The 27,197-nt window shown below is 39.8% G+C and overlaps 1 protein-coding gene across 1 annotated transcript in view; it reads left to right on the top strand.

Moving 5' to 3' along the window:
* Positions 1–27,197, top strand: part of THEMIS (thymocyte selection associated) — an 81,996-nt gene that overhangs the window by 16,326 nt on the left and 38,473 nt on the right. The window contains exons 3-5 of the mRNA XM_017739783.1: positions 5,681–6,139; positions 8,800–9,032; positions 9,086–9,895. Coding sequence (XP_017595272.1) covers positions 5,681–6,139; positions 8,800–9,032; positions 9,086–9,895 — 1,502 coding nt within the window. The remainder of the gene's footprint in view (positions 1–5,680; positions 6,140–8,799; positions 9,033–9,085; positions 9,896–27,197) is intronic.

The following is a 27,197-nucleotide window of genomic DNA, read 5'->3' as shown; positions in this document are numbered from 1 at the left end:
TGGCACAAATGAGCAATGCTCCTATTTAGGTTACTCTGGGGATAGTGGCTCTGAGAGTGAAGAACTGGGCTCATTGGCTTTAAACGAGCCTTACTCTTTGTCTTACTGAGCGTATTTGCAGTCTTCAGAATTCCTTTTTTCTGCTCTGGCAAATCAGATCCTTGATAAAGGCCTAATCTGCCCTTTGCATTAGAGAAACCGCTGCAACCCCAAGTTCACTATCTGTGTTATTTCGTTTTATCCTCATTCTAATTTGTTCTTTTTCATGCCTCAGAGGGCCAGGCTATTCTTTCTGTGCTCACATATTGGGTAAAAAATAGAAGTCTGCTGTTACTCTAGACACTTCAATGGCTACATCTAACCACATTTTGGACTACAATTTTCACTTCTAGCAAATTAGCAGACAGGTAATTTGCACAACAGCCGAACTGTGTGCCGGCACAAATGATTACGTTTCATTCTGTCGTATTCCTTCTTCTGCAAAAAATATTACCGGACTGCCCCCGTTCTCATGAGGTCCCTAGCTGTTGCTGCTGCTCATTCCTACATGGTCTGACAGACACATAGCTGAGCACGACTGCCCCTTTAAGTGGTCATCTTCTGCAAATTAAAAGACAGTAGACTTGTCAGTGACCACACAACACACCCATGGAAGAACAGGCATTAGCCATTAGAAGGCTCATCTCAATAGGAGGTGAGGGAGAGGTGGCCTTTGGAATAGGATGGGGAGAGGAGGATGCTGAAGCAGAAGAAGTAGAGAGTAGGTGTTGGACATGGGGGAAAAGAGGAATAGCAATTAAGTCAGCTCAAGAGAGGTTAGAAACTGTGCTCTTCCCAATCTTTTGCCTTATTGAGGAACAGAAATTGCTAGTCTGGGAGAGATTATTTTTCTGCTCTTCTTTTTTCTTGGAGGCTGCCTGCTACTCTACTAGGCAAGCCTAACTACTGGTTTTCTCAGCTTTCCGTGGGGGAAAGAGAGTAAAAAGGATACTCCTTTCCTTCAGGACTCTAATTAAGACTGAAAATAGGAAGTCTATAAAGCTCCAGGGTGGTACATTTTACACTACAGCCAGTAAAAGAGAGCTGCATATACTGTTCTGTAAAAAGGTAGTAAAAATATCCATCTATCAAAACATGCTTTCCCATAGCACATTCATTCTTGTGATCCTCTGGCTATGTTTTCTCTCTCATACCAGTGAAAATAATTTTCTCAGATTCTCAAACTCTCTCTCTATCAACTTGGGCACCAATTAGTAAAATTTCTTGAAAAGATGGGCCAATGATATTTGGGGCGTACTAATCATCATATTATGTCTAGGTAGGCACTTTAGCTAGTGAAATGTCACTAGGTACAGAAGCTCCATGGAGTGGAATGGTTATATTTTCCTGTAGTGTTATTATGTATGTGTAGTTTTCTTGTCTGAATGTTTTATTTTCCCCCAAACCATTGGGCATCAGTGCACTTTGGTTGTAGACCAGATTGCATTTAGAAAGTATATCTATAGGAGCAATAATGCCAGATCTTGATGAACCAGATGGACTTTTTTCCAAATTTGTTATTTCCATCTGTCTTTCCCCCTAACGGTCCACCCAGATCTCTTGGGAAGCTCTAAGTGAATGTGATTCAGTCGTTTTATGGTTTATGGAAAAGTACAAAAATATTTTTGCTTGACCTCAAAATGTCCAAATTTTAGCATCTGAAACTTGCCATATGTCTCCTCCTCCTAGAGATTTCCTTGTTATCTTAGATTTGGAGAAGATTTGTTTTTGCAATTTGATTCAAAGTGATTTCAATAAGGTTCTGAATGGTTCCAGCTAATATTGTTTCTGTGTTTTTGTGGTTTTGTTTTTTGCATATGTATAGTATCAAGGAGAGCACTTACGAGAGGACACCATGGCAGATTATGGCAGTTAGATAGGAACTGCAGTGACTTCCACCCAACATATCAAAAGAGCCTTTTATATATTTACTTATTTTCTATATAGAGAGAAACATACGGAACTTTGCCTGTTCATAGCCACTCAGAAGCGGCTGTTAGGTGCCTTCACTTCAGGATTCTCATCACTACAGAAACTAAGTATTCAAGGCCATGTGACTCTTCTCACTTGCCTAAGCAAGCATTCTCTCACCAAAATTAAGAAAACCAGCAGAACAGAAGGCAAACATTTCTCTGCTCCCATCCTTGGCAAAGCCAGTCTGCAAGGGGATAATCAGGTGTCTACTTTTCTATGAAATCTGGTAATTATCCTTCCATATGAAGCCCGCTTTCCAACCTAGGATGTTCATCAGTTTGTTACTGAAATAGTTGCCTTCCAAATAACTTTGTAGTCCCAGCAAAACTATTGTCAAACTCATAGAAGAGCAGAATGTTTCTCATACCTCTATGTTGCTAAATGTTTTCAACTGGAAGTGCTTTTTGGCACAGTTTATGGAGGCTTTTCAATGCAGTTCTGGGGGGTTTGTGGGGGGCATACACTTACTCCTGTATCACAGATGGGTAAGCATATTTACTGCCTTTGGGACACATTGTAAGTATTTTGAATATACTTTTTAATGAAAACTATTTCTATTTGCTTTCTCCCAGCACTGCCAGGCAGTAATACCCATCTTGTGCTTGTGAAGCTTGATACTAGAACACTGTTCTTCTTTTCCACAGTTTCAGTTTGTCACTGGTGACCTGACACAGTGATACTTTCTAAATGCTGATGAACCTGTTTGTGTTGATCTGCTCTGACAGCTCCAGTAGTGATCAGGACTGCGATAGATAACTTCCTTGTTAATAATTGTGTTAAAAATGGCTTTGAGAAACATTACAGATATCAGTGGGAAAGAAAAGTGTGTTGAAGCTGTACTTTGTACGTTCATGCATGTGGTTTCCTTCCAGCCCAGGAAAAAGCCTGCAGGTTTTCCTGCAGTGAGGACATATATGTAGAGGATGTATTGACACAAGAGTACTGATTTCACACAGGAAAAGCTGGCTGTCATACAGACAACTGTGAAGGCACAGAACTGCAGAAAGAAGTGACATTGGCACAACTGGTGACTTTTTCTGCAGCACATCGAATAGGCTATTACTGCTTAGGCTGCTGACAGGCCCTCAGAGATGTTAGTTCCCAGAGTTACTAGTGGCCACATCGGACACCCAGAGCCAAACACGGCCAATCTGGTGATGAATTCAGTTAAAAGATACTCAACAGACAGAATCTTAATTATGTCTCCTTTAACAAGAGTGGTGCTAAAGTTACAAAGTGAAAGTATGGCACTTTGTTACAGTAAAGCCAGAATCACAACAATCATGTAGCCACAAAAAAAACCCAAAAAAATTTTTAAAAGGCTGTTGTGATGGAAGTAATTGTTTGATACATCCTTTTAAAGAAATACAGTCTCAGGGACACCCTGCTACCATGAAGGGCCTTCAGTTGTGTTTATTATGGTCAGCAGTGAAAGTCAGTAAGGGAAAAGTGTGGAAGAAAATAAACACATTGCTTATTTTTAACAGAAGCAATACCCCCTGATCTAATTTGTTAAATTATCCCACAATGAGAGGAGGTCTAGAGAAGGAAATGGGTGTCTTCCCAAGATCCAACAGCAACTGTGTGTTCTGGCATCATCCCACCTTGCTGAAGTCAAGGTATCTGCTGGGATATCCTGCACTTTTCTCACATTCTGGTTCCCACAAGAAGGGAGTGATGATCAGTGTGGATGCAGTTCCCACACTAAATGGCTGGGGACAGCTGGATAGGACATTTAAAACCTTGCAGACATGGCTTAAACTACTCACGGGCCTTGAAGCTGCCATGAAAATATCCTTAGTGCTACCAACCAGGCTCCTTGGTTCCCCATCCCATGCTTCCTCCTTAACAGCCAAAATGAGAGTATACCTTTACCACAAAGTGCCCTCTCTGTGGTCCAGAGGAGTCAAAAGTGTGGAGGAGCGAGACCATAGGATTTTTGCTGATTGGCTTGGCAGATAAAGGGAGAAAAGGCACAGTATTTCCCAGGGAGCTTGGCTTCTTTGTCACTGTAGCTGTAGCTATTGGTTAATTTGTGGCTAGCAAACTTGGCCTAGAAATAACCTCTATTCTCAGTTATATTCACTTGAAAGCAAGTCTTTGTCAATGCCTGTCTCAGGAAGCTGCACTGCAATTCCATAAGACAGCATTCACAATGCTGCCACACCTTGTGAAGAAGACAGCTGAATCACACTGTTCAGCTAAGCCCTGATTTTTAGTCCTCTCAACCCTCCAGTTCATCTTCCTTTACGAAAACCCCCACACAAATATAGAAATGTACACATTTTTCTTGCAACGCAAACTCCTAATGAGACAGATCCAAAGGGCATGATTAACATGAAGTAATAATGTCCCTAGGGGTTAGGAAAGCTCAGATACAGCTTCTGCCTTGCAGAACTTCAGCATTTTAATTGCCTCGTGATGGCTGGAGTGCTACAACACCCAGACTTTGAATTAATCCAGCTGGTGGACTGGGCTATCAGATACGCTAAAATCTATTTGCTCTTTCTTATCTGCAGGTACTATTCTTTCATTTGTGATGAATCTTTAAACATACCTGGTCTAGGAATTCCCAGTCTTTGTTTGGAAGGTTACATAGTGTTGATGTTGAGACAGAAACTTATCCTGCATGAACTGATCACATTAATGTTGTGTTTCCTCATACCTCATCTGCATTTAGCTCTTAAAGGTTGGTTTGCTGATGTTCCAGTTTGGCCAAATTTAGAAATACATCCTCTGAGAGAAGGCAGGCTACAACCATCCCTCCCCCACCAGGTTCAGGAAAAAATAAATTTCCTTTGAAGGAAAGTGGAAGAGATAAAAACTATTTATTAAACAAACAAATAGGAAAAGGATGATAATGCTAAATAATAAAACCTCCTGCTCTGCTTAGAGAAACTTGGGAGAAAAATCAGAGTCCTTTTGTAGATCTCTCTCTCCCTCCTTGGAGCTGGGACGGGGTGGTGGGCCCACCTCCAGGGCCAAGGCTTTGGTGGAAAGTCCTCCCAATGTATTCTGATGTTGAAACAGTCCAGCAGAGAAAAATGGAAAAAAAATGAAGTCCCAGGAAAACAAAAGTTCAAATCTCCAAAGGAAAAGGAGCTGAGAAAAAAAACTGCCGAAAGCCGACTGGAAAGAAAAGCCGGGTGCTTCCCTTCCCTCTCGCTCTCCTGCCACAGCTGAAAAAAACCTCTCTATCTCTGTGTGACCTTGAACAAGCTGCAAACTGCTTTGAAAAAGTTTTGCTCAGTTTTTCCTCCCCCCTCTAGCTCAGTTTAAAGGCATAGAAAGGCAAAAAAATTAGTTTCTGGGCATAGGGCAGCGATAGGGGATACACATCATGAAGTCACCCCAAGACAGCTGAGAAGACAGATAGGAATTTAGGATGATTTTTCTTTTGTCTGTGGCAAAGAAATATTTTATTCTGGACTAAGAATGCTGGATGTCAGAAATTAGATACACAGTAGAAAGGGTTAATTGCAGCTGCCCATACATTGTACTTGCAGCTGGTATTATCTCTGTAGAGTCTTATTTCTAGCAATCAAACTACCATCTGTGAATTATTTGATGTGCTTTACTCCCCATTTTTATAACATTCACAGTCTAAAATTTGGCATGACTTGCTTTGTATATTTCCGCTTTCATAATGTAAGTTTTCTTTTCTTAGGTCTTTATAAGGTTGTGGCAGATAAGACTCCATACGTCAGCATTGAAGAAATTGCAAGAAAAGTCTCTATAGGGCCAACAAGGTTTGGCCATCCTTGTTTCTACAGCGCCGAGGATATAAAATTGGCAAACTTCACTATCAAACATGGTGAGCAGATCACCTTCAACTCAGTAGAAGAGGTCAATGGAACGATGGCTGTGAACTGTGTGGTGGTCAGAAATAACCAGACTCATTCCTTTACTTTGCCCCTTTCGCACGAAGGAGAATTCTACGAGTGTGAAGATGACCAGATATACACCCTAAAAGAGATTGCAGAATGGAAAATCCCTAAGTGCAGGAACCGGATTGTTAAACTTTCCAATACTTTACATATGTGGGACTCCTCTAGTCCATTTCCCAAGAATTTTGATGGCCGTTTGATTCTCATGCCTGTCTATGAAGTTCAGGCAGTAATGAAATGTAAGTAAGAATTAAAATCAATGTTCTGTTAAACTTGGTGTAGCAAAGTAAAAAAGCACCCTTAAATACACAGCATTTGCTTAAAACAGCCATGAAAGAGTCAGTTTGTCAAAAATTCCTTATCCACATTTTCCACTAATGTTAGTTTCAAGAGGAAAACAGATAAAAATAATATTTGCTTTGTATTTCTTTATCATCCTTTAATTCAGATTATTAGCTTGCATTTCTTTCTGTTGCCATTTTGTTGATCACTACAATTAAATCCTCACTGAAAATTTATTGCTTAGTGAAAAGGTTGAGCTTAGGAATTCTGTTCAGTTTCCAGATTCTCTTTCTTTGTGTCTTAGACTTTGGCCATGGAGAAGCCACTTGATCAATTATGGCTGTGGCTAGGAGGTAGAAAAAGAATAAGGACATACATGTTGCAATACACTTACTTATTTATTTTTCAGAATGAGTGTGTCACAGAAAGAAAAATCATATTATTTTATTCTATTGCAGAAACAAATATCAACTGAACATAAACACAAAAAACTCATGGATGGTTTCTGAAACCAGTAGGTTGACGAAGCAGAAAGATTAGAAAACCAGTATCTTTAAAAGTTTGTGCTCTGAGTTTTTATTTAATGAACCCCAAAATATTTATGGCACTAGTTGTTCTAGTTGTTCCATCCAAACATTGAAACAGCTGGGTTCTGATTGCAGGATAGTAGCTTAGCTTTTGGGAAGGTTTTGCTGCTTATTGCATTTACTAGAAGCAAACCAATGAGCTCCATAGAAATTTAATCCTAACAGAAATATGCCATTCATGAGGATATTAAGCGGGAAATCTTTTCACAATTGAGCATTTCTCTGTTGAATGATGTAAACAAATGGATAAAAGAGACAGAAATAAAAGTGGGCAGAGACTGTTAACACAATATATATATGCTTATCATAAGACATTCAGCTGTGCTTGCTATTTGATTTAATGTGTGAGTTTGGAAAATACAACTTCACAAGATAACTTCACTTTGTCTGCTATAACTCTATCTAGATTCAGGAATGCAGCTCATGTCCTGAAGCTGGATTGACTCAGATGTATTGCTATATCCACTTAGATATATGTGCAGAATCAATAGGAATTTGATCTCCCTAAAAACATTCAGAAGATTCAGAAATATTTTGTATTCACTTGCCTTCCAATCAGTTATTCCAGTGAGGATTGAATTTATTGTTTTTATTTTAAGTTTCATGGTGTTCTCAACATTTAAGGAGCATTACATATGTCCTAAATAACTATTTAATACAAACTTGAAAAGTAGGCTTCATGGTACATGTTTAACTACTTTTTTGTGGACCATGAAAAATAGATTTTCACCATTTTTAGGAGAACTATAAATAGAGACAAGATAAAGGATGAGAAATACTATCCACTATAAAAAAAATATTCCTGATAACTGGGATAACTGATTACATTTTTACAGGCTGTGAGCAGGAATCCTCTATAGTTCTCATTATTAATAATGAACAAGTTATGTGTGTGGTACTCTCCCAAATGCTCATAGAAAGTTTCATTTTCATTAGTAATTTTCCTTTGTTGTCTTTCCCTTGTGGTGCTTGGATGTTTATCACCTCAAGGCGTCCATGTGACAAAAGCAGAGTTGAAACAAGCAGATCCTGAATCACTGTCATAGAACTGTGTCATATAAAATAAATCTGATACCAACTTTGCAGTATAAAATATTGGTATGTCCTGCTGCAAGGAAGTGTGAATCCGGAATATACTATCCCTTTGTGCAGGTGTATGCAGAATAAGTCTTATTGAAGAGAGTCATTAAATATTATTTGCTTGTTAAATTTTACTGCCTTGGTCAGCGATCTGTGTTGTCACTGACTTGGAGCCAAATTCTTAAACAAGCCTTAGTTACACAGTCAGCTTTGTTCTTGGAAGTTTTGCATTCAAAATTTTGCAAGTTCAGTTGTGGTAAAAGAACTGTTGTTCCCTCTCAGGTTGTTAAACTCAATCGCTCAATTCTGATAGGGAATAAAACCAGGTGATGCAGAAAAAGATGCAACAGTTCCAGAGAGGGACATTATAGTAAAATGTCTTAATTCATAAACAATAACCTTAGACTTAGTTATATAAAGGCTTTGCCATTTTGTTAAGTGATACTATTTCCTAATAAGTACAGATGTTTTAATTATTATAAATATCAAAATACCTTCTTTCTCCCAGTCTGCCCATAGCAGCAACATGTTGTTAATGGACTCAAATGCTATTTATTTGTTAAAAATGTTTTCCCACTCATTTCTTTAGAGAAGCCCTAAGTCCCTATGAAATAAAAGAATAAAAATATGGCTCACACCTAAGAGTTTGAGAAGATAAACAACTGATTAAACTTGGAGGTGCTGTGGGGAAAATAGTGAACTACACTTTTCTTAAACTTTTTGTTCACTTGCACACCTTATTCTCTCCCTTCGTGTGGTCTCCTGCATATCTGCTAACCATATCTGTCAAATTACAACAGTTAGACCTTGGCTGGCCCTATTAACGGTGCACATTTGCACATGGATGCGTACACCTCAGGGAAGGTACCTTTAGTATCTTGCCAACAGGACGTGTATTTTATTTCAATGTCAGTGAAAACAAAACCCAATATATTTCTTTTTCTTTTCAGTTCGAAAGGACATAGTTCATATCCTCTCAGATCTGGATGTTGAGGTCAAGGATATAACAGACTGTTATGATATTGGCTCTTTCCTTCAGCCACTTTCTTTGGAAGATATATTTGAGAGAACAAGCAAAGAATTTCCTATGGTTGCTGAGATAATGGAAGGGCCTTCAGCAAGCCAAAAACCTTATAACTTATTGTCTACAGGGAAAGATATTGTCATCTATAAAAAGTACCAGGCAGCAAGAGTGCTAGCCTCGGGAAAGAGATTGTCATCTATAAAAAGTACCAGGCAGCAAGAGTGCTAGCCTCTGAGATGAGAAGTGATTCCTCCAAAAGACATTTTTTAATCCCTATGAGCTACAAAGGAAAGTTCAAGAGAAGACCTCGGGAGTTTCCAACTGCCTATGACTTAGAGATAGCAAGAAGTGAAAAAGAACAGCTTCATGTGGTAGCAACCAAACCTTTTGTTTCCCTTCATAAAGAACTTTTTTCTGTTTCAGTTGGAGATCAATTTCTAGTTCAGCAGTGCCAGACTAGCGAAGTTCTGTATGAGGGAAGAAAGAAACACATAGATGTTTTAGCTTGTGAGCAAATACTAAGTGATTCATATAAAAAAGTGCTTCTTCCCATGTACATGGAAGGTGGCTTTGTGGAAGTGATTCATGACAAGAAACAGTACCACCTTTCTGAGATTTGCAAAGAATTCCATTTGCCTTTTAATGTCAAAGTGTCCGTGAGGGACCTTTCCATTGAGAAAGATGTCTTGGCTAACGCACCTGGTCTGCAGTTTGAAGAAGAAATCACAGACTCTTACTTGCTGATCAGTAGCGTCAGCAGTCCGATGGAGAGCTGGGAGATTCCAGTGTATCGCTTAAACATGTTGGTCCATTTGCTGAGCAAAGATGTCCAGACAGTTGTACCACCTGTGACTAGGACAATGGTGGAAGAGGTCAGCAAAGAGGAATACTATATGTTACGAAGATATGAAAACCTAACCCTTCATCCACCACCCAGGCCTCCCAAAAAGCCAACAACAGCAGCACCACCCACTTCTGCAGTGCTTAAGCAAGATGTGTCTGATGTACTACAGGCTCCAAAGGTAAGGCATCATGTCTTGTCTTTGTCTTACAATCACAGGTCATGTTCTGTGGGTTTAAAGTCTGCATTTCACTGTTGTATCCTTATGGTATGTACACAGATGGCTCTCACCTCCCTGTAATAGGCAAATTAGCCATTACAGACAAGAATGGCTAGAATCTCCAGTGTGTGTTAATTGATCCATGAAAAACAACGGAACCATGCTGACTCACAGCAGAAATCTTGGCTGTATAATTTTGCATGGATAATCCTTTACTGCACCATTCTAAAAGTGAAGGGAAAGACTTGAAGTGCCTCTATTTAAGTCTTTATTAAGGGGAAGCATATGTTTTCATGAAGTAAAGATAATTTTGCTCAGCTGGAAATGGCAGAATTAAGTTCACAGAGAAACAAGTTGTATAGAAATTTTTGAATTTTGAATTGTTTTGCACTTACCCAAGTGGGAAATAGGTTTGCAATGAAATTTTTTTAAAAGGCATGTCTTTTAGAATAGCACTTGATGTTAAGAAAGAAGTGTCCCTTCTAGGCTGATTTTCTTCATATTTAACCTAAGACAATGCATTTGTTCGTTAATGTTTGTGTTGGGTCTGGTTAAAGTGGAGTTGATTTTCTTCACACCAGCCAGTAAGGTATTTTTTTGATTTTTCACTTAATCAGGGTTCATAACCAATCTGTCTTTTGGCTATTTCACAACCAGGCACTCACAGTGTCAAGGCCATCTTGATTTCCCAGGCTTCCCCAAAGAAGTTGGCTGGGGTTGGGTGAGAGATTGGGAAGGGGCACAGATGGGGGAGCTGACCCCAGCTGACCAAAGGGATATTCCATGACACAATACCATGTTCAGCAATAAAAACTGAGGGGGTGATTTTCCTAGGAAGGCAGCCATAACTCAGAGACTGGGCAGATATCAGTCTGCTTGTGGGAAATGGTGAGTGGGCACCTTTGCATCACTGTTTTGGGTTTTTTTCCCTCTTTCCTTAATTTTTTAAACCATCTTTATCTGAACCCATGAGTTTTCTGGCTTTTGCTCTTCCTATTCTCTCTCCTGATGAGATCATCATCCTGATGTCAGGATGGAGTGAGCAAGTACCTGGATGGGTGCTCAGCTTCTGGCTGGGGTCAACCCACCACTATCTTCTTGCACATATTGAAAGAATTGAAGGTCGATTGATGGACTTTAATGAGAGAGACAGTTTAGGAGATTTTTAACTTAGGTTGCAGTTGTCCTCACGTGCAAATACAAATTCTCTGCAGGTGAAGAGGGAAAATATCAGAAATACTTCCAGATCTCTGTGTTGTGGTTGCTATGCTATGTGCTATGCTTTAAATGCAACATAACTCATATAATTGTATCTTGGGGGATTCAGAGGAAGTCCTTTTTTTGTGCATTGGTATGAGACTAAAGTTGAATTGTAGTCACTCTGAAAGGGCAGCATTTGTGAGTACCTCTCTTTGCCTGCTGGAGGTGTTCCTCCTCTCATTCTCCAATTCCAAGACCACATGCAGGTCCGAAGCTCCATATAGATCCTGGGAGATGGTTACAACAGACTATAGGAGAAGTGAATAGATGAGGTTGTTCACTCAGATAAAGGTACTACAACAAAATATGTGACATTTTCTTCGGTCCTTACTACAGAAATGTCTTTTTTTCTAATTTTTATGATGAACGTTGTTGCAGCTTAAACAAGACATCCTGTTGTGCAAGGCAGGATACATGAGAAACTTGTCCATGGAGCTACCAGGCAAGCAATCACCCTGGTACTGGCCCGGGCTACAGACCTAGGGGAAAATTCCCTAAAGCTGTGTTTCTGGTCAACCTGTACCCTTGTCAGGAGGACTCAGACCTCCTGCAGTTACTGATGGCTGTGTATGAAGAAAAGCAGATGGATGCCAGATCAGGTTCATGCAGAAGTTAATGTTTTCCTAAAGTGAGGTGAGAGCAGTAAAGGCACAAGTGGGATGAGCTGAGGTTCCTTTGCACATTCATGAGTGAGAACTACCTTAGACTGCAGCTGTTCAGACAAAGGAGATCATTTAAACACTGTTCCAGAAGATCCTTTTAAATTTTGGAGTGGCGGGGGGTAGGTGCTTGTTATAAATAAGTAATAAACTGCAGTCAGAATGCTTGGAGTTATGCATATTTGTTAATCTCCTCCCCTGGGAAGGTGAAAAAAGTAGAGATCCCTTATTCACTAGATTAAACATCCTGAGGTGAAACATATTGTGTTTAAAGTCACACAGAATGCATTATCTTTTCTATCCTGAGCACCACGAGTCCTCTGAGCAGACGTGGATGCTAGCAGTGCCTTGGCCCCTCTACAGTGCTAGGGGAGATTGTGTTTCCTTTGACATGTATCAGGAGTGTCTAAGGGTTCAGAAAATTGGAAACTGTGCCAAACTGATAAATAGCCATAAATTGCATATTTTCTGACTATGCATAGGCTTATTTGCATAAATAACAGATGAGCATCCTAATGAGCTGAGCTTAAGCCTGACAAGGTGGCAGCCTGGGATAAGCTTTAGTGCTGCATGAGTTGCCACGCTCCTCCTGCATGCAGCTCCCTGCCTGGTGCTTAGAGAGCTCTGGCTGCTTGCTGGAGGGTGGTGAATGGCTTCCATGCACAGCAGTTGGGAAACTCTTCTTGGTTTGGAGCCCCAGGATAAAATGCTGCTGCTGCATAAGATCTGTCTGGCTTTTGCCAGTACCTGAGGATTATCTGCAAGGGTGGGTCACCTTTAGCTACAACTTGTGCTTTGATCACCTCAGCTCGCAACAAGGCTGTGATGGCAGAGAGGCTCCAGCTGTCTCTTCCTGCTGTTCTCTGACCTTGGTAAGGGAACACTGGGCCCAGGAGCAGGACTGCATGCTTCACTGCGTGCTTTTGGTCATGTGAGTCACTGGATTGTATGAGATTGGCATCCAGCATGAACTGGAACCTCAGATGAGTGTGAGAACTGCCTCTGCTTGTGTGCAAGGTGTAATGTTGCAGAGACATGGATGTTTGCACAGTTCAGCAAAGTCCAGAGACAGCAGATGAATTCTCAAACATGGTACAGCTGCATTAACCAAGCACTCTGCCCAGTCTCTTCACGGGGCTAATTAAGTTGGCTTGACTCCTGCTGATACAGCTTTCACTTCCAGAACCTGGGGATCGCTCCTTTCCCCTCCACAGTACAGCCTAGACTTTCCCTTTCCCTCTCATATGAACATTTTGTTTGGGTAAGAAACATGCAGACCACATATGTTTGCAATTTTGTATTACTTGCTAATTCAATTTAAAAAGACAAACCCCAAGACGATCAGTGTGAACTAAACAAATGAAAAAAAATAGCTTGTATTGAATAATGACATTAATCTGATACTTCATACAGCAGATATCTATCTAATATTAATAGCAGATAGCAGATATTTATTCAATAGCCAATACCTCTACCCACAAGCACCCCAGCTGAGGACAGGAATGACATAACAACTTGTACTGTTTGTCTCATGGCAAAATGTATTATAAAATTCACCAGAATCTAGATTTTCTTTGCTAGAATAATTGGAATGAATTTCAGAAGGGGTTCTAACTGATATATAGAATTAAATGGTCACGCAGTTTCTGATTTGTGAGCTTATCTAGAAAGTGAGAATGACCTAATAAAACCCTAGAAGTTAATGCTACTGATTTGAGAATGGAGCATCTCACCCTCTTGCTTAGTTGTTCCTGGAGAGAGGTTCCTGTGGGAGTACTCAGTCAGGACCTCACCTTCTTGAAATGAAATTTCATTTAAAGGGAACAACCCAGATGTGTCTGTTCTTTCCATGCCTTAGAAATACCACTGCAAATATAACAAACCAAATTTTAACTTAGTAACTCCCTTAAAAATAGTTTTCTAAAATTTCCTTTTTTACCTGCTAGGAAACCTTCTGTTTCCTCCCCTTCAAGAGGATTCAGGAAGCAAAAGTTTTCCAGCTTTCTTTTTGCCTATCAGTTCAAGGAGTAAATATCCTACACATTTAAGAATGTGCTAATCTATGTCCCTCAATTTTCAATTGCATTCAGTTGAAACAAACCAAGAGTCCACACCAAATATTGCTAAATGCGATCTTAATCAATGGATGGAAAGCCACAATTTTTTCCTCGTACTCCTAACACCATAAGGGCACTAGAGGCACAGCTTAAGGGACAAAAAAGGCAGCGTTTCATTCCTGATAGGTAGTAAGAGAGGTTAGCTCCATCCAATGCTATTTTCAGTGGTCTGTTTAGTCGTGTATCTAACCTGAACAGTAGAATCAGCAAAATACTCACAAGCTGGATTGATGCTAAATACCATTATGACTGTGGAACTGGAAAAGTAGTCACAGCCTCATCTCACATCTCACATCTGCTCATCTCTGGCAAGAAAGCTGAGAGAATTCCAGCCAGGGAAACTGGAATTTAATAAAGTGGGAGCATCGGGGCGTGATAGTTTAACGTCATTTTGTGCTAAGGTCCATTATCCTTTCAGAAGTCATTACAGTGTTAAGATATCAGGAACTTTCTTGCTTTCTTGCTTTTTATTTCAAAATTAAAATGAGAGAAAAATTATCACTTCCATCTGGCTTTGCAGTTCTACAAACTGAGCTATCGAAATCTGCCATTAACATATTTATCGCATCTGTCTTCACAGCAAAATGAAGACTTATCTGGAATTAAGTTGATAAGACATAAGCTGCATTTCTCAGCAAATGAGTTTTCCTGTATTGTCTCCTTTCCTTCTTCATAACTATTTCTTTTCTGCTTCCAGAGCATTTTTCACATTTTTGGGTCCATTATAGAGTAGATTTAACACAAATATTTCTGCTGTGTAGCAAGAAACTAACCTTCCTAAACAAAAGCATATTAGAAAATACACACTAGGCAGCCAGGAAGGAATAGGTAAGAACAGACTTCAGGAATTAACAATCTTTTGGCTCTGGAAATGAGGAAGAAAAAAGAGGTTCATTAGCAGATGCAGAAATGTGCATATGCAAATATAAGGAGGAGGGTTTCTCTCTGACAGGTGTGGCATTGTGGCTGCTGATGCTGCACCTGTGCTTCCTCTTCCTCTCTTTTTTCTCTGTCCCTACTGAAGAGGATGTTTCCCACTCCCTGGAATCTCATTTTTCGTCATCTATTTCCCCTTCCTTCCCCACATTTTATCTATTGTTTCTCCCTGCATTTTCCAGTAGCTCTGTAAGTCTCCAATAAATAACATGTGAAGGCTGAAAGTACAGCTCTACAAACTGAGGACCACCCCACACTGTCATTGTGGCCAGTTTCATAAAGTGTCTCAAAATCCCATCCCCACCACAGCCTCACTTGGTGAATCAGGCCCCAATTCCCTCCAAGTCCTTGTGCTGCAGCTTCTTGCTTCTCTGAGCATCTTTTATGCACTGTGCCATGGGTTCCTTTTCCTCCTAAAACCCATCCTGTGACACACATGCCTGATTTCCCCCAGACTCATGTGTTTGGGTCCCCCCAAGCCACATTTTTCTTGTGCCCTTCACCCCCCCAACCTATATGACATTGTTCCCCAGTCCCCTGTACTGCTTCCAACAAGCTTGCCTTTTCCTATTCCTTGTTTCTTCCCAACATGTCTCCATTGCTTGCTCTTCTCTCATGCAGTGAGCTGAAGCCAAGGTCACAGGCATTAAGGAGTGGGAGCTCCAGGGACATCTAAAGCTACACACAGGCTTTTGTTGCCTTTCCCAGCAGCACGTATTCCAAACCTCAGGACAGCATCAGTCTCCAGCTACGATCTTAGGGGAAGGCTGGAGCAGGGTGTAGGTGCTGACAAGAGTCAAGGAGTTTAATTTTCTTGTTGTCTGGACAGTCCAAGTTGAAGGATTTTGTATTGATGCTCTGTTGCAGAGATCCTTATGGCTGTGTTCAGATCTGGGGGCCTGTGACCATTTTCTGGAAAGCCTATCCTCATCCTGATACCATGCTGGGGTGAAGTCTACACATGTGCCACCCCACTTCACACCCTGGGTTTCTCCGCAGAAGAAACCAAGCAATGCTGGCTGGAGACCAGGACTGCTCAGTACCCTATGGGCTCTGCATGAGCCAATAGGAAGGAGTTAGAGGAAATGGAAACCCTAAAGTCCCAGCTAATAAATGGCTGGAGTTTTCCTGATATTCTCCATATCCTCTTTTTCTTTTAAACAATACTAAAAGCTTAAAATTTCCACAGAGAATCATCAAGTCAGCAGTAGGCACTTATTGTGGTTTGATGTTCGTCTCAAAACCGAAATACAGTAGGGAAGATAGCAGTGTGCCTGCCAGAAGGACAGGCAGTACATAATTGCCTGCAGAAACAGCAGGGCAATCTGAGGTCTGAGTCTCATTGCAGAAAGGCATTAATGCTACAGGAAATGCTGATATAGCACGTGGAATTAAGGAAGGTACAGGTGAACATTTGGATATGCTGACTGATGAAAATGCCAACTTGTTAAAAGCAAATTGCTTAATTTAGAGCTATAAATGAATTACTTGGAGAACAAAGGGAAAAGAAATATAAAAATAAAGAGGATGCCCAGAAGAAATAAAAAATTGAACCACATGAAAATATAGAACCCTTGATAAGAAGGAAAATCCTGAACAGAGTGTGTGACCAAAAGCCATTGATGTCAGTAAGGCAAGAATTGGCTGGCACATTTTTTTCCTGTCTCACAAAAAGTACATAACATGATAAAACACGTAGCATAACAAAATCATATAATTATGTATAATTATGAAGCAGGACAAACAAAGTAGAATAAATCTAAAATTCAAGGAACAACTGCAGCAGAATAACTCTCCAAAAATAGAATTTGGGGAGTGGGGACACAGAAATGTCTTTTTTTCTCAACTGCCATTCCAAGAAGCCTGTCTTCCCACAAAGCTGTTCTGCAGGCTGAATTTTACTATTTGCCCGTCTCCTCACAGCAAGAAAATTGGAAAATTAAGTTTGTGGATAGGTAGCTGTTGAAGCACTACCTGTTATGGACTGTATTTTGATCTGTTTGGAAGTCACTAAAGAGTTTTCCAGTTTAAAATGGCCAGAGATAATCTCTACCACAGCGAATTTCCAGCAGGAAGCACAGTCCTCATACTCCTGCCATGCCCGTCTGCAGCAGTGGCAGTGACCCGCCAGGCAGCTCCCAAGGATCCCACAGAACCAGCTGCCAGAACTCAGGGCAGCTCCCAGGCTCTCTGACTCCATCCCTGCCCAAACACCTTCAGGAACTTTTCTGGGCTCTGAAGGCCACCTGGCATGGGGTGGCTGGTGTCCCTGCTAGTAACCCTTCCAGTCTCCTCATTTGTGGGAGTGGACCTTGGTGTGCTCTGACCCCCAAATCATGCTGTGGAACTGTGTGGGAAAGAGCTAATTGGCACAGGTTGAAATCAAAGTCCAGGGATGTTTTCCAGGCACTGTGTAATCAGCTAGTGTTGATATAGTCACTGCTAAAAAAAGATGGGAAAAAAAAAGAAAAATAAGGAGCTTTGCCAAAATCACTTAAGTGTTATATGTGGTCAGTGTAAGAGACAGCACTGACATTGCCCATTCACATTATGCATTCTTTCATATAGTTCAAGCTTTGGCAGTCCTGTCAGCTGAGCATTATGCAAGTGAAAACATCCCAGAAGGCTGGGATTATGCTTTGAAATATATGCCCCACGAAAAGAAATGAGAAAGTTGCTGTCAGTGTGACAGCCAGGTCACATCCTTAAAGACCTGTAGCCATGGTTCATGGTTTCCAGAGAGTCCTTGCAGTGAGGAATTGAGTGATTATCAAGAAACAGAGAGCTGTGGAGAGACTCATCAAATCTATTAAAACTTGTGATGACCATCCAAGCCCTGGGCTTTCCCTCTTTACTTTTTGAATATGACAGTCCATAGACATGGCATAAAAAACCATTATGAGGGAGCTTTTAAGGGCTAAAAACCAATGTACTTATTGTTTCTACCACAAAAAATTAATTTTTCTTCTTTATGCATAGAGGTGTATAATTTATGAGTTTTTCAAGGTATTTAAAACATTATGGTCTTGTTTTGCCTCAGAACATGAAAGAATTTTACTAGTAAATGATTGTCATGGCAGTACATTTTGATGCAGTGGTTCAGTTTTTCTTTTCTTTTATCTCTTTTTAATACAGAATAACAAGGGGATTGAAGAGCTACTGGGTATCCAAGCCTGTTGTTATTCCTGTAGTGCCACTGAAAAACCAGAGCAGTGATCCCAGGCTTGCAATGACTGTAGGCAGTGGCTTGTGCCAGTGATCCACCTGAACTAGTGTGATGGAGTCTAAGTAGAGGGTCACTTAATAAGAGTCACTAACAAAAAAAAAGGGAAAAAACGCTCTTTGCTAGTTTGTGGCATGCCGTAGACCACCCTGATGGACAACATTGGTGACGAACTCTGCTTAGACTCCGCTCTAGTTTGGATTCTCAATTACCTAGAATTGAAATCTGGTTAATAAACCAGGATAAAGCTATTCCCAAAGCATCACTTTTAAACTTTAAATTTAAGAGTCTTTGAAAAAGTAAATAATATTTTATGTGTGGAATGAAGAAACTGTATCTGGAAGCTACTTTTAGGGACCCATCCATCTGTTTTGCATAAGTGGTGAATGCATGTTCTGGAGTATTAATTAGGAAAAAGTGGTTGAGTTTGCTTGTGAATTACCGTCATTTGAAGGGAAATGTGCCAAGCAATTGAACAGTAGCTCTACAAGAAAATTCTGGCCATGAGGAGTGGGGTTCACAGGAGCTCAGGAGGTTTGGTTTACACTGCCACTTCTGTCAAATGCTACTTCAGTGACTACAGGCAAATCACATAAATATCATTGCTTCCAAATACATGAAGAAACTGCAAGGTGTGAAGAGGGAGTGTGGATTTACAGCTCATTAGTTACTTTATATGGATGCTTAAAGCTCAGGTAAATGCAAGATACATTGCCTCACTTTCAATAAGGGTCAGAGCTAGCTCACATTTACTCTGGAGCAATAACCACACAGACAGTTGCCATGGAGTGTTAAATGAGCTGTAAATCCATGCTCATTTACTAGGTGGCAACTTGTTCACGTAGCTGTCTCCTCTGTCTGTGAAATGGGACACGATGCTTCATTTTCCCATCTTGGATATTTGTACACACAAGCATGATTTTTCTGTGTATGCAGCATTTTGTGCATTGGCTACTGCAATAGGAACAACAGTAACAACATAAAAATAGTATCAGCAATGTGATTACTGGACATTAGCACACTTTAGCCTTGTTTAAAAGTTTTTAGCTAGAAGTTAATCTACAAAAGAGGTGAAAAAAGCAAGTGACAGTTGTCTAGGATAGATGGATTCTGAAGTGTGTGTATTTGAAAGAGGAAGAAACAAGGAAGAATAACTTAAGAACTTATACCATAGGAAGGTGTTAACCCTGAGGCTCACTAACACCTTTGAGAGATCAGTATTTTGTTAACCACTTCACAGTTTATTCTAATAGTAGACATTGGTCTTAGTGCTTGTCTTCTGCATCTGCTGTGGTATATCTGGTGTCTTTACCCTTGTCTTCACCTGTTGGCTTCCAGAAGGCAGCAGTTAGTTTTAAGACATAAAGCATTATGGATGGAAAGTCAGACATTTCTTATAATGCCTGCATAAATTTCCCCAGCTTGTGGGACTTTGACAGATGATAACATTAAACTAAGAGCTGCATATTAAAGGTTAGTTTGTGCAAGTACAAATGGTGTCAGCAAGGGAAGAAAATTAGGAAAGAGACCACTACAATACAGGTTAATATATCTATATCTATATCTATATCTTATATTGATACATCATACTTGTATAAAAAGTAGTGGGACATTACTGATGATGTACAAATAAATGCTGGACTAAAAAGTAATTTTTTGAAGTCAACCTGACACATCATTTATACTACTTGCAATGATGGAGCAGCACCTCCGTTTGGGTGGAAGAGCGGATTAAGGAGCTAAGCTAGGAAGGTGAAATTGAGAGCTAGTGAAACAGAAAAACAGAATATCCAGCTACATTCTATCAGCCTGTGAAATGGGATGGGAAAGTAGAATTTATGTAGGATGGAGGGAACTGCATTTTTGTTACAAAAGGCTTTTTTGAGGGTGAGGACTTTTCTTTCTAAATATGTTCTTTCCCCCTTGTGGATATCTTAATTCGTAACTGTCCTGCCCTCGTTGTCTCTCATATAAAAATGAAAAGCAGTGTAATGGAAAAAAATTCTGCTCTGTTTGAGCCAGCCACACACATACATACATGGAGGTTAACACAAAATATCTGCTCTTTATCTGTTCTTTGCACATCGCTGAATACACAGACCAGAGAGGTCTTGGCTTGCCTCCTACTTTAATTCCATATCATCAACATTTTGTGGTGTGAACACCCAGGCTATCAACCTCCTACACTACTCCCTCTCTGTTCTCATGGTTCCAGCAATAGGAATATGGATGCAAAAACATGGGAGCTAGAAGAAAAACAGAAACCAAATCCTCAGACAGCAGGCTTAGATTTTGCATAAGGCTTTTCATTAGTTTGCATCTTCAGAAAAGACAGAGATAAAATCATCTCATGAAATATTGAAACCACTTCTGCCCATATGAATAGCTGAATGTGAAACATCTTGGTCTACCCTCTGAAACGGAAAATAAACCTTCTTATGAATGTTATGAGTTATTGAATAATAATACGGCAGTAGTCTAATGCTGCTATTGTTGAACCTAAACGAAAAACCTTATTAATCATGGATTTGACAGCTCATTCAGTTATAATAATGTTTCCTGTCAATCCAAGCTCTCATTATAATTGGATCTTACTTAGAAAGGAAGATGCTCCATTGACTGCTCAGATGGAGAAAAATACAGATTTGAAAATGAAAATATCAGCCTGAATTCTGTTTCCAGGGAGCCTGCTTATGCATTTACAAGTTGGATAACACTTTAATCCTTGCTGTGTGTCACATTTGGATGTTACTATAATAAGATTCTCTCACTGACTAGACACCAGCTCTACAGTCATGACAGTGAAAGTGAAAGCAGGAAGAGCAAATGAAACTTCTTGGGGATGCTGGTGTATCATCACCACGACCTAGTTGCAAAGAATTAACTGAAATAGATGGCTTTTCTACATAAAGTAGTGTGTTCAGCTGTGAATTTACAGCTAATTTGGTTTCCTGCATGCCCTCTTTATTGGTTACACAGTTCGCAGAAAGTATTAGATATTTCATGTGGAATTGAGAGGAGATTAAGTTGCTTCAAACCAAGGCAATTTAGTGTGCTGTAGGGGTGTTTACAGAGAGAGTTAGTGGCAAGGAGCTGTAAATTCATTCCCTAACTTACTGCACAATATCTTTACAAACAAAGCCAGAGACAGAACACGCAAAAGCAGATGAGATGGCTATCAAAGCAGATGAATATTCAGGCTGAGACTGAAAGCACTTGGAAAAGCATTTCAGATAAATGTCATTTGGAAGACACTCCGTCTTCTAAAAATCTGTAAATTGCATATTGGAGGTCCCAATTTTGTGGGTGCAACAGAGAGAGGTGCTGCATTCTGAGCAGGTCACAACTCATTGAGGACACAGAAGCCACAGGGTAAGTAAAACTTAGACACAAATTTAAAAAATAAAGGCTTTATAGAAATCCCTTTTCTAGGGCAGCTGAAACATTAACTCCCAGAAGGTGTTCTTGTTCACTGGTAAAGTGGTATGGTTACAATAAATGGGGACTTAGAGTAGCTTTCTAATGATGAATGTGATGTTAACCAGCATAGAGACACCAGACTCTTTTCACTGCTTTGCAGGGCAAGGAGTAAAAAATCTGGTAACATCAGGAATTCCTTTCATGACTGTAAGGGCTTGCTGGTTGTGTGCTTGATCCTACAGCAGACATGCACACTGAAAAACAGCTAAGTAATATTTTAGCCCTGCATGGCTCAACCAGATAAGGCACAGATGGGAGAATATGTTGTAACCCACACCAGAATTTAGTAGCTGTATTGGGACTATATGTTTTCTTCTATTATTTGTCTTTGATCATTGCAACTTAGCACTATCTTTTATTTTGCTTTGTGCCAAGTGGAGACAACTCAAGTCTTCACTGAGATTGCGGTTCCTGAGAGAAATAAGGGCAAGACATGAAAGTGTTACAAATGTAAACAGGAATAAAAATCCAAGGAAAAGTTGAAACTGCTTGTTTTGGGTTTGCTGTTGTGCATTCCTTTTCTATTCACAATAACTGACTGATTTCTCTTCACTGAATGAATAAATAGGAGTCAAGATTTGTTTCAGGTGAAGAGTTGATGTCAGAGAAGATTTCTATTGTTATAAAGCAAAGATCACCCAGTTACAAACAAGCATATATCTCTACAACAACTCATGTAGTGTGAGTTTGTGGAGGTTATGCAAAGGTATGCAAAGTGCCTATTAACATAAAAAGCCCATAAAATTTATCCTGGAACTACGTAATTTGAATGGCGGAATAATAATTCAAAGAATACTTTTCAAAATATATAACTTGATCAGCAGCTGTTGAATCCATAAAATAAATATTTATATTCATGGGATAGTTCTGAAAAGGTCAAGTAGGAGACATTTTAATCCATGTTTTCAATTTGTTGCTATATGTTTAGAGTAATAAATCATAGCAGCTTTCAAAAATAACAAAGGCAACAGTAACATATGGCTCTCAAATGTCTGTGGACTGTAGATTAAACTAATTTGTTTTTCCTGAGCACCTAAACACAATTTCTTTATTTGTTGGTTGTGATCTCTTCCGTAATTACAAAAAGAGATTTGATACCTAATGGCATAAACCATTATGCTAACAACTTCAAATTAATGGGACCTTCCAGCTTATTTCAAAAGACACATTGCCAAGTGCTGCCGTCGTATTTTTCATAACTTTATCAAATGTAAATACATTTTCAGATGCACGAATGTAATTTGTATTTGCAATTTTCAGATGCAACTGCAACTTCTCACCCTGTTTGCAGGTACAGCACAATTGTAATAACATGACAGTCTGAGACGCTAATTTGTTGACTTAAAAAATACTTTACAACTGTTTTATGTGCTTATACATTGTATGCACCCCTAACCAAAATGTCGTGCCTGGGTTTCTCTCAGTGCATTGTGTCACTCAGATATAACCACAAAACCTCCTCTCTGGTATGAAGACTCCTGACAGAGCATTTGGATTTTCTAGCTGATGTCAGTCATTAGGCAGTGCTAAACAGTTTCTGAAACCCATCCTATGAGCACACTTTTGACTGCTCTTCTGTTTGCCCAGATCCTCTGCTGCATCTATATTTTGATGCCTGTGTCCTGTCTTAAAATGTCTGGACTGGGATAGATGGACCTCATGGGACATGTGCGGGTGTGGTTCAGGAAATAGAGCTCCATTTGCTTTAATGGAATTGAAATGTCTTCCAAGAAGCGTGAACTTGGAATATTTGTTTGGGAAGAGCAAAACGGCATGCGTGTCTCTCTGGAGCTGGGCCAGCATGCTGCAGTGATGGATGGCCTGGCACAGCACAGCTACCGAGAGGGGTGCCTTTGCTTAGGTAGCCACACTTTAGAAATGTGAGCTACGCCTTTGTGTATAAGTTTCCACTCTGGTCTCTATTCTCAGTGGTGCCTAGAGAGCCAAATAGACACTTTGTGGTTAGCTGAACCACTTTAACTGCATTGTGGAGGTTTCCTGACTGTAATCAGAGCAAGAACATGTGGAGCATGTAGATAGGTACACGTAGTAATGTACATTTTTGTGCCTTGATCTGGAGCTGAACTCCACTGGTGACATAGCAATTAACCCAAAGTGAATGATAGACATGTTTTTCACAAAAACACTGTGATTAGTGCATTGTGTAAGGAAAGGTTCACCACATTATGGCTGCTCTTACACACAGTGCCCATCAACAGCTCCAGTGAAACCCTGGGGCCATGGATGTGTTGACTTGGTCTCTGCAAATTGTGCAGGTACAAGGTCTGAGGGATGAGGCGCACCCCTGGTCCAGAAGGAAGTGCTTTGGCAAGGAAGGCTGAGGCTTAGGTGTCATCCAGAAACCTACAGCCTAGAGGAAAACCAATATTCTCAGACAATTGTTTCAGCCCCAGCCTACAAGCTGCTCTAATGTTGGCTTTTTTGGGATCTCCCAGGTATGTAGCATGTGCCAGTCTCTCAGCCTTGTTCAGGAATCTCATAGAGTCTGGAAGTTTGGCTATATGCATATCAAGGATGAAGTTCATTCCTTCATAGGAACAGGCATAAACATAATTTAATATATGAGTCAATCCCCAAGACGGAGGTCTGGGAATCCATGCTTTTCTGTTGTGCACATTTCATTCCTACTGAAGCAGAAATATGTTCAGGAAAAAATGTGTAAGTAAACAGGTAATGGAATTTCTTAGTATGGCAGGGAAAATTTTGTTTTTCTCCAACGTGCTTTTCTTTGTAAAACTAAATATTGTCATGCAAATTCCTTCTGGACAAAGAGACAAAGTAAGAATTCAAATGTAAGCTAGTCCTCCTGTTTCCACAGCTCTTGCAATGCCAGTAATTGAAGGGCGCACTCGATTCTGGGATCTGTAACAGAGCCCTGTTTTCATCCACCGCTTTGCTTTTGTAGCATTTTTTTGTAACAGAAACTAGAGGCACAGGTGAGAAGATCCATACATGGTTCAAAGACATAAGAAACACTGACCCCCAAAGGCAACAGTTGCAGCTTTTTTTCTTTTAACCCTTATTTAAAACAGGTTGTGGTTGTTTTGTGGTCGATTCTTTGTTTGATATCTTGACATTGTGGAAGACTGTCTTTTGCCCTCTGCAAACACACATACACACAATAAGTCACAAAGACAAACACTGCTTATTTTGACAGTCTAATCCCACAGCATGCCCCATGCCTTTCTTACAAAAAGATGAATAAAGGGGATTTCTGAAGACTTCATCTTTACTGTTGATGAAGATGTGAAGTACCAGCTTGAGTTTTAGAAAAATAAACAATTTCAGTAAGGTTTTAATACCTTTGTTGTGACAAAGAAAAGTTTAATTACATTTGCATGTGGAAAATCCATACACATTTTCAGAAAAGTGTATGATTCGTAGTCCTGCCATAAATTTCGATTCCTATATACTGAAACACTGCAAACATTAATGTGTCTGTTCAGCTTCCATTTCAGGTAAAAAACATATACATGTGTTGTGGTTTTCCTTTCCTTAGTGATACATAAACTGTAAAAATGTGCTAAAATCCTACCCCCCCTACACAAAGTAGTTTAATCAAATATGCGCTCTCCCTCTCCCTCTGCCTCTCCCTTTCCCTCCTTACTGTATGTTGCTAATGTAGCATGACAGAACGACATAATTTTTTAGATTTCCTCCTCTTTTTGAATTTTATGAATCCATTTCACTCACGCTTATTACACAAGCATCTCACTATATTAAACTTCTGTTCTAGACAATTTTCAATGGCAGATAAATGAAATCATCCACAGAACAATTTTGTACTGAAATTCTTTTTATTTCATTGGTATTTAATAAATGTGTCCCCACCCACTTATCTCACAGGGTTTATATTTTCATTAATAGGTGCAATAAAGTAAATTTATTTCTCTTTCATGTTGCCTTTTGATTTTTAGTTCGCTAACATTTCTCTTTCATCTGGCAGATATATGTGAATAGATTGAGTTTATAGACAATTATGTTTTAAGATACACCATACCAATATTGGGAGCCCTTGCCTAAAACATAGTAAATGGTTTTTCTATTAATATACCTGATGTAGTCATAGCTTAAAGACAGATAATCTTGGACAAGAAATTTTTTTTTTGAAATCTAAGAAAACTATCAACTGATATACAACCACTAAGAGCATTTTTGTGCAGCTATGTTCATTATATTTAGAAGCTTGTTCAGTTAAGGAAAGAAACCATTTCTATGCTTTCAAAGAAAGAAACCAAAACCATAAAAGGCACAGTTTTTCACATTAGAATTTTATTTACTACACCTAATCTAATAATAAATGCCTTATTCATCGGTAACATTTTTTTTGGCTCCTTAGGTTATGTTCTACTCTTTATAATGAAAGGGATGATGTAAAATCCCCATTTAATAAATTGATCATTCTGGATAAACATGACTCTCCTACTTGCAGAACGTAACTGATGAGTAAAATGTTCCTAGTAAAGCATATCCAGTAGAAGTTCAGATGACAAAGTCCTTGCTAATACCTCTGTTCAGAGCCTAGACTCCTACTATCACAAATCTTTTTCTCTTTAAATAATCTAATGTGTATTTTTAACATCACCTTCTGTAGCAGGTTCAGTTTGTAACCGGGCAGAAACACCAATTAAAGTGTAGTGGTTTGGTCCAAAATACTCATTACTTACTTATTTACCTTCTGTGAGATAAGAATTAGGAGAAAGCAAAGCAGGCCACAAAACTTGAAAGAATATAAAGAAATTTATTAACAGACCTAAAAGAAAGGAAAAAAAAAAAATCAGACCACACCTTCAGAACTCTTCTCCTCCCCCCACCTTTCTCCATTCTCCCTTCTGACAATGTAAAAAGACAACCCTTGAGATGTCCAGTCCATTTACCACTTCCATAATAACCTTGTTCAGTTCACTTAGGGAGAGGAGTCTCTCTTGCTCATGCTATGGAGACATCTCCACAAGAAGTTCTCTCATGGCTTCAGTATCACGAGACAGCCACCCAGGTGGGTTCTCTGCTTGCATGTGAGAGTTCCTTCCCCCAACTTGCAGCTTTCCTCACAACTGCTTTTGAGGGTCCAATCTTGAGCTACTGGGGTACCATTTTAAGGTTGAGCTGTTCAGAAACAAAGGTTCTCTTCACCCATCTCTGGGAGCATCTTCATCTCTAAGAATAGAGGCCCTCCTCCTTCCCTGGGAGCAAACAGTTCCTCATCATCTTCATCTCTAGGACTATCTCTGGGAGCATCTCTAGGAACAAAGGTCTTCTCCTTCCAATTTGGAGCAAGAGTCCTCATCACTTCCATCTCTCCCTGTTCAAACTTGTCATCAAATTACAGCTGCTTCATCATTTGCGTATTTCAGCCCAGGTGCTTTTCCTCACAAGTACAGTTTGAACGCTCCACTCCCCATGCTTTCGTGAAATTACAGTAGGTACTCTGATATATCATAGCCCATCACCACCATAGCTTTACAACACAATTTCAGCTTTTAAGCATCTCCTCTTTCTCCTCCCTCAGGGTTTCAGCTCTTCTTTCTTTACTTAATGTCTGCAGGCTTCATCTGTTCTGGAGGAAA

The sequence above is a fragment of the Corvus brachyrhynchos genome, unplaced genomic scaffold (genome assembly GCF_000691975.1).
Source record: "Corvus brachyrhynchos isolate BGI_N302 unplaced genomic scaffold, ASM69197v1 scaffold14, whole genome shotgun sequence".
Classification (NCBI taxonomy): Eukaryota; Metazoa; Chordata; class Aves; order Passeriformes; family Corvidae; genus Corvus; species Corvus brachyrhynchos.
Note: the sequence above shows the minus strand (reverse complement) of the source record. Positions and strands in the feature narration are given on the sequence as shown.